The sequence below is a fragment of the Condylura cristata genome, unplaced genomic scaffold (assembly GCF_000260355.1).
Source record: "Condylura cristata isolate star-nosed mole 26May11 unplaced genomic scaffold, ConCri1.0 scaffold00003, whole genome shotgun sequence".
In the NCBI taxonomy this organism is placed as follows: Eukaryota; Metazoa; Chordata; class Mammalia; order Eulipotyphla; family Talpidae; genus Condylura; species Condylura cristata.
This window is the reverse complement of record NW_004567104.1, coordinates 75,293,120-75,304,557: the sequence shown is the minus strand read 5'-3', so window position 1 is coordinate 75,304,557 and position 11,438 is coordinate 75,293,120. Positions and strand designations below refer to the sequence as shown.

The following is an 11,438-nucleotide window of genomic DNA, read 5'->3' as shown; positions in this document are numbered from 1 at the left end:
CGGTCTCCGGGTCCCCCGAGGGCCTCCGGAACCCCGGGAGCCTGGCGCGCCTGCGCGCGCGGTGCTCGGGGGGACCCGGGGAAGGGAGCTGGAAGTCCGGGACCGGGACGGCAGCTGACCGCACCCCCACCCCCGGGCTTGCGGCGCGAACGCGTGGGCCCCAGGGAATGGGTCGGTAAAGTCGGCCCTGCGCCAGTGCCCGAGCCCGGGCCATGGGCGCCTGGACACCGGGCGCAGCTCCCACCTGGGCCCCGCCGCGGGCGTTCTCTTCTGCCTCGTGGACAGCAGTTGGGTGGCACCCGAGTTCCATCCAAGACAATCTGCTTTCTGTCACACCTCCCCGGGGTGACGACACAGGCCCTGTCCACCTTTCCGTCCATGGCATCATTTACCCGCCAGGGCACCCCCTCTCCCCTCGCTTCTTGTCCCGCTGTTGCCTTGCATCGTTTCCACCTGGGTGGGCGCACCGTCATTGCTGCGCGGCGAGTGCGGCACTGGGGTCCAGCCGCTGCCAGCCCCCATGTGACTTGGGCCGTCCCCCTCTGCTGAGGGCTGCAAAATCCCCGCGCCCTCTCTGAAAGGAAACGATGCATTCATTCAGCACCTGGAAAGAACTTGCACGTTTTCACTGCCAAGTCAGTGGTTTCACTACTTAAGGAGTGCTTCGCTTTCATTTGGTTATTTGCGCTTTCTTTATTCTTTTGGAGAGGTGGCTGCCTTTTAGCATTAAAATGAGGCGTTCTCTGTATGTAAAACCTTAAGCCTGGGCAGGAGTTAGCATCTTTATCTCATTTTCCTGGCTGTTCCGGGAGGAGTCTGGTACCACCTCCGGCCGGTGGGGGTGGGGGTGGTGCTCACTCCTCGTGCTCCCTGCCGGTCTTCGAGCTTAATTCTGTCTGGAACCCGGCTTGGGTTTGAGAAAGACAACAAAAGAGACAAAGTTGAGGGGTGGAGTTTTCTGTGTGAGTGGTTTCCAAACTGGTTTAATTTACCTACGTAACTTCTGAGCTTCAGCTTCAGTCGCAATTTCGAACATTCAGATCGAACATTCAGAATGTCTTCCCTTTTCTTTGGATATCTCCATGATTGTGGCCGTCTGCTGGCTGTGGTGCTTTAAGGGATGCTCTGTGGTCCTGGCCCACACCTGCAGCCTGAGTCTGTGCCCGTCTTCAGCTGCCCCGGGCTTGCTGTGCCTTCTCTCTGCACCTGGGCTCTGCCTCCCCCTGGCCTCCCGTAGCCACGACTGACCTTCGGCGCTGTTCCTGGTCTCCCAGCCTCAGTGGAACCAGTCCACTTCGTGCTCCCATAGACTTACATCACACCTCACATTTCCAGCCCTCTTACCCCTTTCCCCAGGAATTCAGTCTGTTTAGCTCAGAACAGACTTTACTGTTGAAAGTTTGACAGTTTAGTTAACTCCTATTATGTAAAAAACTGAAAGATCAAGTTTTGGGCTGGTGACTTGGTTGGGGTAATCCCTTATTGTCAGTCTACCTGTGTTGGGCTTAGGTGATGGGGTTGGGAGTATGGGGCTCTTGGGCCATCTGAGAAAGAATTCAGCAGGCTCTCCCCTTCAGCATGCTCGGTTTGCTGAGGAAAGGGAAGAAGGGCAGGGGAAGACGGGAAGACGCCTGGGGGGACACAGGGGCCATGAGCTGGTTTTGCAAAGCAAGGGATGTTCTCATATGGTGCTCTTTGATGAAGTTACTGAGGAATTATAAAAATTATTTATGCATACAAGAACTGGGGTGCAGGCCAGAGGCGCGGGGTGGGGGCGGGGGGGAGATATGAATCCACTAGAGACACAATAGGGAGCAGAACCTGCAGATCTACTGAAACACACTGCTGAGGGGAGCAGCGAGTGGGCCAGGAGAGGCCTCCCGCGCCCTGTGGGTCACCTCCCTGGCCAGGAATCAAGCTCATGTTGCAGTGGTGGGGCAGCATCATACTCTAATGCTGTACTCTAATCTGTTGCACCACCAGGGAGGGCCCAAGTTACTGAGGAATTTATCACCTTGGATCAGGTTGGGTTGGTCTCCTCTTAGTCCCCATCTCTGCCTGATAATCTTTTCTGACCCACCTGAGATTCCTGAAACCTCTGTGGTGCCTGTAGTTTAAGATTCATTGATTGGCCGCCTCTGGTGTTTGTCCTTGGGAGAGCTCCCATCCTAAATTTTCTGCTCTCAGCCTCCATCACCTGGTGAGAGTAACGTATGTTTGTGGACTTCCTGCTTCCTACATTTAAAACCAGATGCAGAAATACTGAAGGTTTATCTATGCAGGTCCTGCAAGAACTGGGAGGTATAACAAAAGATAATGTCTATAAACTGAACACTTTTAAGCCTTTTGCTTAATATATGTTTTTTTTATAATTGAGTAAATTTAAAAAATCGGTTCCTTGTTTTCAACTTTTGTCTTGATAATCATGCTTACCCCTGGAGAGAGTTTTCTCCCCCAAATTTTCATTTCTTTTTCTTTTCTTCTTATATATTTTTTACATCATTGTTCATTTTGTGCATTTTTTTCATCTCAGTTGTAATCCCCATGGGCTTCCCACTACCAGTTCACCCATACCTATATCAAATTTTCATTTATTACTTAGGTCTACATATATTAGTAAACCTCTATTCAGTACTGGGTGATCACACTCTTTGATCTTCCCAGTAAAAGAGACTTGAACTGAGAAGCAACATTGTTATGAGAACCAAAATTAACAGCTGTGTAAGGGAGAAAAACAACTTATAGTCCTTTTAGCAAGGTCCCTGCTCTTGTTACAGGGCTCTCCAAATCTGTTACAGGGCTCCCCAAGTCTGTTACAGGACAGGGGGAGAGGGAAGCCCCTGAAGCCCCAAACCTGTCTGCTCTAAGTGGGTTCTGCCATCTGCCGAGTCACGATAAAACATATACAACTTTAATGTAAAGGGACTTTAATACAGTGAATATACAATACGGAACACAAAGAATATAGCTTCTAAATCAAACACCTGAAGTGACCCATCCCCTCGTGGGCAAAAGTCCACCCAAAAGGGGTTAGTCCAGAGCAAGGCCTGAAAGCCCCCACAAGACTAAAGCACCTTCTGGCCGGGAACCATGGAAAAGGGTCACAAATGGCCAGACAAATCTGGGAGGAAAAGTGCAAAATCAATATAAACACTGCCATGGTCACCTCCCTACAGGTCTCTCACCCACATCTGCCTTAACCAGTCCAGGGTCAGGAAACAAGCCCGGTTTCTTCATCACAGGCTTGCTGCTCCAGGTGGCTTCCTTAGGTCTTCTGGCTCTCCTTCCTGCTTCCTTCTTTCCTTCTCCTTTTTCTCTGCTCAGCTCCACCCTCCTGGGTGGGGCAGAGAACCTGAAACTTCCCCTTTTCCTAGGGACCACCCTGTTACACTCTCATTTACCCGTCTGGGGAAGAAGAGCAGAGATCCACACCCAGCATCAAATCCACTAGCCCACCTGTAGCTGTCGTGGCTGCAGGTGAAGACAGAACCTCTCTTAGGGCTCCGAGAAGAATGGGGTGCACTTGGAGCCTCCCGTCTGTAAATGTGCTCCCGCTGTAATTTGGAAAGCCCCTGTGGGTGAAACAGCAGGATGGACGGGGAGCGCATCCGTCCTCCTGCAGAATGGGGTATCTCATGACAAGTACGTGAAGATGTTCAGCTACCGTGAGTCACAGAGGCGCTTCCGCTGGTGCAAAAGCCTTGTCACCAAGAAACGGGTTAATGTGCCACAGGGGACAACCTATCTGGACCACAGACACGTGGTAGGTGTGCCAGAGGTGGCCTGAAGTGGAGTTAATCTTTTTTATTTTCTGCTTCTGTCCCTCCATGCAGTCCATCGATGACTTGAACAAGTGGACTCTATTCCTTGTTTCTCCTCTCATACTTGAAGCAGAGCACATTGCGTTTGTGACGGAGAGCACCTGGGCGCCCGACGAGCATTTGCACGGACCACCTTCCTCTTCAGAGACAGTGAGTAAATGATGTGCCTGTGACTCTCTTGGCCCCAGTTTGTTTTTTTAAAGATTTATTTATTTATGCATACAGAACTGGGGTATAGGTCAGAGGTGTGGTTGGGGGCTGGTGAGAGGATTCACCAGAGACACAGTGGGGAGCAGAACAGGCAGATTGACTGAAATCCACTGCTGAGGGGAGCAGCGGGTGACAGGAGAGGTCTGCTGTGCCATGTGGGTCACTCCCTGGCTGGGAATCGAACTTGTGCTGCTGTGGCTGCGGCAGCTTCATAGCGCTGAGCTTTAACCTGCTGCGCCACCAAGGCGGTCTGGCTAGAATTATTTTTCTGGACACAAAACCAGTGAATAAATAAAATAAAGAGCAGAGATGAACATAGGCCCATCCTGAGTCTGCCCGTCTGGAGTCAACCAGAACCAGGAGGCTGTTGAGGGTGAGGTAGCTGGCACCCCCAAATGTGTGGGGGCTGGGTGAAGGAGTCTACAGCTCAGCAGAAATGAAACCCATCAGCAGGCCACACCTAGGATTGACTGTTGACCAATCACAGCTTGATAAACTTTCTACCAATCAGAAGTGCCTTTATAGAAAGCCTCATTTGCATAAAGCAGACCTAGCCACGCCCCTCAACCTATATAAGCTGCGCCCAGGTGCTTTAAGCTCAAAGGCTTTCAGTCTGAGTCACCCAGGCTGCTGTCCAGAAAGCTGACCACCTCCACACCTTCCACCTGCCACCACTGTCCAGCTCACCCCTCCAGCCATCGGGGGAGAAGGGAGAGCTAGGGGACCGCCAGCTTCCTATTAAAGATTGTGATCCAGAAGCATCAGGCATCACACAGCTACTCCAGATTCTTCCGCAGCTGCCGCTGAGCGGTGAGCCGAGCGCGAGCCTGGAGTTCTGCTGAAGACCAGCTGAACCTCAGAGCCCGAGACCAGCTCCCGGGGCACAGTCTCCTTGATCAAGTTACCTCCCTGCACTAACTTTCTAAGGTCTCTAAGACGTAATATGGTGGTGACGTCTCAATTTTCTGCAGTAGAAAAATGCCCCCTCACCAGAAGACTGATACTATCCGGTGAGCTCATTTTACTCAGGACCAGGGAGTCTGGGCGTTTTGCCATAGAGCTGGAGATCTCCAAAGCAGCTTTTGTTTTTGGCCATCCTGGCTCTTACACCAAGCTCTGTTTCAGAAGTTGGTCTTCAGAAGTGCTGACCTCTTGACTCACCATCTTCTTACTTAGTCTGCCGTTCATAGTAACATTGATTGCTTGATGGGGTTTTGCTTTTTGGGGGGATCTGCTCGTCACTTAAATAAGTCAGCCCCCTACCTGGGGATCAAACTCTGCTGCAGTGGCTGCGGACAGCTCCACAGCACCACCAGGAAGGCCCTCACCCAACTCTTTCAAAGGCTCAGGTAGCGTCTCCCTGAGCACTTCCTGCCCTCCCTGCCCACCTCACCCATCTCAGTAGGATCCCCCTGAATTCCTAAGATCTCATTCTTTGTTGTTGGGGATCTACAGGGTGAACACAAACGAGAGCCATCCGAGATCTCCCATTTTTTTTGCTGCAGAATATTGTTCCTGTTCCCCTTCACGGCTTGCAGTTCCACGTCCATGCGCCCCGGGTTTGCTGAGTGCCCGTTCTAGGCCCTATCGTGTGTTGGGGTTAGAGTTGTATCATTTGGAGCTGTAAGATGGGTTCAGAGACGGCTTCTGGCTAGGGACGGGGGGAGTTACTGAGATGGGCGAGGAGGGCAGACCTTGCTGAGGGGGTGGTGTCTGAGCTTTTAAAAGAGTTGTGTGAGGGCCACCCTGGTGGTGCGGGGGTTAAAGACAGCACTGTGAAGCTGGCCTGGCCACTGTAGCACCAGTTTGATCTGGCCAGGGAATGACCTGCAGGGCGCAGAAGACCTCTCTTGTCTCCTCTCTGCTCCCCTTAACAATGTGTTTGAGTAGATCTGCCTGTGCTGCTCCCCACTCTGTCTCTGGCGAATCCTCTCCGCTCCACACCTCTGGCCTGTACCCCAGTTCTGTGTGCATAAATAAATACATCTGACAAAACCAAAACATTGTGTGAAGGGACTGGATGTGCACATACACTCAGAGGATGTGCACTGGGCAGCTCCAGGGTCAGTGTGGTCAGGATTTACTTTCATGGAAGTGGCTTAGGATAAGGCGGGGGAGGAGGCTGGCGGGTGGTGTGAGAAATCACCTTGGGCCACACGGACTGCCAAGGACAACTTCAGGTGCTCAGATTGTGGCGTCGGTTAAATCAGTTCACAACAGGCAGCAGGAGCACAAGTGGGGAGCGCTGGGTGGAGAGGTGGGCGTCCCCTTGGAGGAGGGGACCGCCCCACCCCGCGCCCCGGGTCAGCAGTGTTCACGAGCCCAGTTTCTGTGCCGCGTGCTGGGTCTGGCCTTCCCTGCCAAGGGAGTTCCAGGGACCAGAGCTGAGGTTCAGCTGGGGCTCAGTAATGGGGGGCCCATGCCGGCAGGCGCTTGCTCCTTTGGGGCGCAGTCGCACGGAGCAGCTGTGGCTGACCAGTGACTGGCACGCAGCAGCCGGGGTTTCTAGGCAGAATCTACGCGGCACCAGTGGGGGTGAGTGTTGTTCCGGCGCCCGCACGATTTGTGTCTTGCTTGTATTTAGGCCCCCATGCCTGAGCTGAGGGTAGCACTCTACAGGCCTGTGACACTATTTCGTCTGTCTGCAGTATATCTTGCAAGCCACTTCATGTTGTAAGTGTTTCATCCGCACTGTGTTCTTCCTGTTTCCTCTGTGGCAGAAGTGAATATTCTTGACTAGAGCAACCTACACGCATAATGCTCCAGTCACAAAGGCCGGTCGGTGCTAGTGAGGGGTTTGGACAGTAGGCTAATACTTTTTAAAGTAAAATGTGCTGTAGGAAGACCAGGTAGACAGACTGGGGAGTGGGTCAGAGGCAAGCAGACCCGGGGGGACGAGAAGCTAGCCGTGGCCTGTACCGGTGGGAGGCACCGTGAGCCGGACAGATGCCAGGCCCCCAGGGGATGCCGCCGGTTTGGTGGCTTACTGGTGGCGGCCGAGAACGCACCAGGGAGCCTGGGGGAGACGCTGCTATTTTTTTAAAGATTTATTTATTTCTGCATTCAGAACTGGGGTGCAGGCCAGAGGTGCAGGGGCAGTGAGAAGATTCACCAGAGACAGAGTGGGGAGCAGAACAGGCAGACTGACCAAGCACACTGCTGAGGGGAGCAGCTGGGAGACAGGAGAGGTGTGCCGCGCCCTGTGGGTCACCTCTGGGGTGGGGATCGAACTCATACTGAAGAGGCTTCGGCCAGCTTACAGAGCTGTGCTTTAACCTGCTGCGCCACCAGGGAAGGTCCGAGCTTCTGTTATTTCTGATTAACTCTCAGGTGTTGAGAAAATTAAAATGCCGAGACTGCCTCTCCCTCAAGTGCCTGCCTGTCTGGACAGCTTCCCTCGCCCCTTCTTCCTGGGGCGGCTCATTGTTCCAGCTTCAGAGTGGCGATGCCCTTCCCTCTGCCACCTGCTTTCCAACTTGCCTCTCTGAAAAGTGCCTCGGGGCCACGTCCTTTTTTTTTTTCCAAAAATTTATTTGTGCATATAGAACTGGGGTACAGGTCAGAGGTGCAGGGGCTTCACCAGAGACGAGTGAGGAGCAGAACAGGCAGGTTGACAAGGTACACTGTGGAGGGGAGCAGCGGGGGAACAGCGGGGTCTGCTGCACCGTGGGGGTCACTCCCTGGCCGGGGATCGAACTCGTGCTGCCGTGGCTGTAGACAGCTTTGTAGTGCTAAGCCACAGTTACCTGTTGCGCCACTAGGGAGATCCCTGAATTCTGCACATTTCTATGTGTCTGGCCCTCCTTCACCCAATGTGTTATCAGAAATTAAAACAGACCCTGTCGTGTAATTATCTGGGTTTGGAAGAGGAAGGATGCGAACCCCAAATGCCAGCAGCTTTGTTGTCTGACTGGAGACTTGCCCCAGCTAGCACCCGCTGGGGCGCTGAGGCCCATGTGGTGTGTGTTCTCTCTCGTAGTATTTACTTCTTTGTGAGAAGTTGATTCAGCAGCAACTGCTGTCAGCATGATGGTGGAGTTGAATTCACTCCCCAGGGCCGGCTGGTAGCTGGAGACCTGGACTTGATGCCGAGCCTGGGGGCAGCGCCTCCTTTCCTGGGGGGGGCTGTCTCTTCTCCTGAGGCCTCCGACTGCTTGGGTCAGGTCAGTCTGCTTTTCTCGAGTCTCTGGATGTACAGTTAGCCTCATCCACAAATACATCAGTTACCTCTAGACTCACGGTTGGCCGAGTCTGGGGGAACCGGCTTACGTAGTGGACACGTCCGGCAACCTCCTGACTGGTCGCTGATGTTGGCCGCAGGATAGCAGGGCCTCGGGACGGCAGGTGGCAGAGGCGCTGATCTAACCCTGTGCCTTGTGCCCGGCGTCCTCCGCCTGGTCCCGTGTGTTCACTTGAGGGCAGAGTCCATGGGGGTCTGCGTCACCGATGCAGCGTCAAGTGGACAGCTTGCCCGGGGAGGGAATTCCACAGGGCATTTGGAAGTGGAGACCCCTGCGCCCATGGGCTCTTAGCTTTGATCTCTGTGAGTAAGCCTTGTGCTGGACGTCCCCTTTCTCCCTGCCCTTTGTTTCCATCATGAAGTGCAAACGTGAAGGGCCCTGTTTGCTTTTAGCCACCGGATGGCAAACACCCTGGACCTGTGTCAGGGACTCCGCTTTGCTTTGATCTGTGCTCCCAGCGAGGAGGAGTTTCTTGCTTGGTGGAGTTTGCATGGTTGGTGGCTCCCAAGCCTGTTCCTAGAAAAAGGAAACGCACTTAGGTGAGGAAGCAGCTGGCCAGGGGAGAAACTCGATCTGGGCTGTGTCCATTGTTCTCTGGCCGCTTCCTGCCCTTCCCTGCTCCTTATCTCCCTCCCGCTTCTCTCCTGGAAGGTGTGGAGGATGGAGTCCTCCGCTCCCCGGAGCCAGCCCAGCCAGCACCCGCTGGGCAGGGAGCCAGCCTGCCTGCCTCGGAGACAGACTGATACAGGGATGGGGCTGCTTCCACTCGCACTCATCTGGAAAGTTAGCGCCTGCGCCTGCGTGGTGGTTATTTTCGGTTCTCATGCCCTGAGGGGTGCACTCTCCTCCTTCCCCAGAGCTGGAACTGGCTGCATTATCCTCCCTCCTATCCAGGTCAGGTGTGGTTTTAAAGGCAGATGTTTCTAGGTGACTCCTCCTCACTGTGGTGGGCGGTGATAACCTGGAGCTCCCTCCAGAAAGAACACTCTGAGGTTTCCTCTCTCTTCACCCCTAGACTGATGAGTGGACTTCAGCCTGTGGAGAACAGAGGCCTGCATCCGTTCCCTGTCCCTCTTAAGACAGGGCGTCTCAGCCCTCTCCCCTGCTTTGTAATTCTAAGGACAGGAATGAACTACTGGAAGCCATTGTGATAGCTAAGGTTTTTTTTTTTTTTTTTTTTTTTTTTTACCCCCAAGAACTAATTTTTGCCCTTCTAGAGATGATGGGGTTCCTACTGAGAACCTGCGCTGTAAGGAAGCCATGTTTTAGAATGGTAAGTGCGCCCCCTGGTGGCCCAGGAAGTTTGTGCACCGCCCCAAGAGATGGATCCTTCTCTGATAGGAGTTCTTATCTCCACCTTGCAGACAGGAAATGGTTGGGGGGCTGGGGAGGAAGGGCAGGGCAGGCTAGCATGGGAGTCTGCTCATGCATGACTGCTTGTACATACTGCATGACCAACGGGCTTCTCTTTAAAACTTTTACTTTGAACTGAGAGTCCTGCCCCAGCGATGCCTGAAGGAGAGCTGGACATTGATGCTATCAAATATACCAGGGTCGAGCTAGCTGGGATGCTGATAACAAACTGGGGCTGAGTGTGACAAATACCAGAAACAGCAATTGTAATGGGCTCTTCTGTGGGCTGTTTGCTTATGACTGACTGCCTTTGTCTAGCTCATTATGAAAAAGGGTAGCTCGAAATGAGATGGAAGAATGGTTTCTTCAAGGTGATGTGCCCACCATTCTCAGTTTACTGCCCAGCTGTCTAAATAAACTTGCTTTTTAAAGATTCAGTCCTTGTCTCTGCTCATTGGCTTTGGTAGTGACAGGCAGCAGGACCTGGCATTTCTGGCAACAGAAACCCGAGCACAGAGAGGTGGGGTGACTTGCTGGGGTCACACAGCTATTAGCTCACAGAGCTCCACTTGAAGTTGAGGTTGATTTTGAGTCTTTTTACTAACTAGGCTCCCTAGAAGACTGGAGACAGGCAAACAGCCTTGATTCCTTTTTGTCTTAAAAATTGAGATGACGTCACATACATAAAATTTACCTTTCACAGTGTAAGTTACAATTCTGTAGTTTTTAGTACATTCTGAAAATTGGTAAATGTTCCCTCTGTCTAGTTCTAGGACATTTTCCTTATCCCCAAAAGAACACTCACTTTCTTTTTTTATTTTTTTGCGATTGGTTGATTTGTGCATACAGAACTAGGGTACAGGCCAGAGGTGCAGGGGTGGTGAGAGGATTCACCAGAGAGAAGAGTGGGGAGCAGAACAGGCAGATCAACGGAGTATACTGCTTACTGCTGAGGGGAGCAGCATGTGGGCCAGGAGAGGTCTGTGCCCTGGGGGGTCACCTTCGGGGCCAGGATCAAACTTGCATTCTGGGGCTGTAGCCAGCTTGCAGTGCTGTGTCCTAACCCATTGTACCACCAAGGAGGGCCCCATGGACATATGTTTTAAAGTCTTGTAGGTAACTACCCAGAAGTGGAATTACTGGGACAATTGTCTCCCCTATGCTGATCCTGCCAGAAATGTAGAGGATACCAATTTCTCAGACATTTGCTGCTGTCCATCTTTCGGGTGATAGCCATCTTACTGGGGAAGAAGGACGTCATGGAGGTTTTGATTTGCATTTCCGTAACAATTAATGATAATGGTTGTATTTTTAAGTGCTATTGACCACTTGGATGTTTTGAAAAGTACTTGTTCAAATTCTTTGCACATTTTAAAGTTGTGTTCTTGTCTTTTTATTGTTGAGTGTACTGTGGATCTAAGTCTCATATATATATATGTATATACACATGTATATATATTTATGCTTGGAAATATTTCTTTTCCCATTTAATGGACTTTTTCACTTACCTTTTTTTAAAATTATGGAAATGTATTTCTGTTTATTACTGTATTGCTAACTTGACACTGGGTAATTTTGCTTTACCAAACAACTGAAAATTGAACTGTTCTGAAGGAAGTACATTGATATAAGTTGTTTTACATATGTAAAATACTTTAAGAAATAAAACTTTAAGATACTGAGCACTTTTTACATCGAAAGCAATATCCTTTATTTTTTTTTAAAGATTTATTTATTTTATTCATACAGAACTGGGGTACAGGCTAGAGATGCAGAGGGTGAGAGAATTCACCAGGACAGAGTGGGCAGCAGA

General features: G+C 51.6%; 1 protein-coding gene across 1 annotated transcript in view; it reads left to right on the top strand.

Moving 5' to 3' along the window:
• The window catches only part of HLCS (holocarboxylase synthetase (biotin-(proprionyl-CoA-carboxylase (ATP-hydrolysing)) ligase)), a 143,621-nt gene that overhangs the window by 3,014 nt on the left and 129,169 nt on the right, over positions 1-11,438 (top strand). The window contains exon 3 of the mRNA XM_012730896.1: positions 3,834-3,971. Coding sequence (XP_012586350.1) covers positions 3,834-3,971 — 138 coding nt within the window. The remainder of the gene's footprint in view (positions 1-3,833; positions 3,972-11,438) is intronic.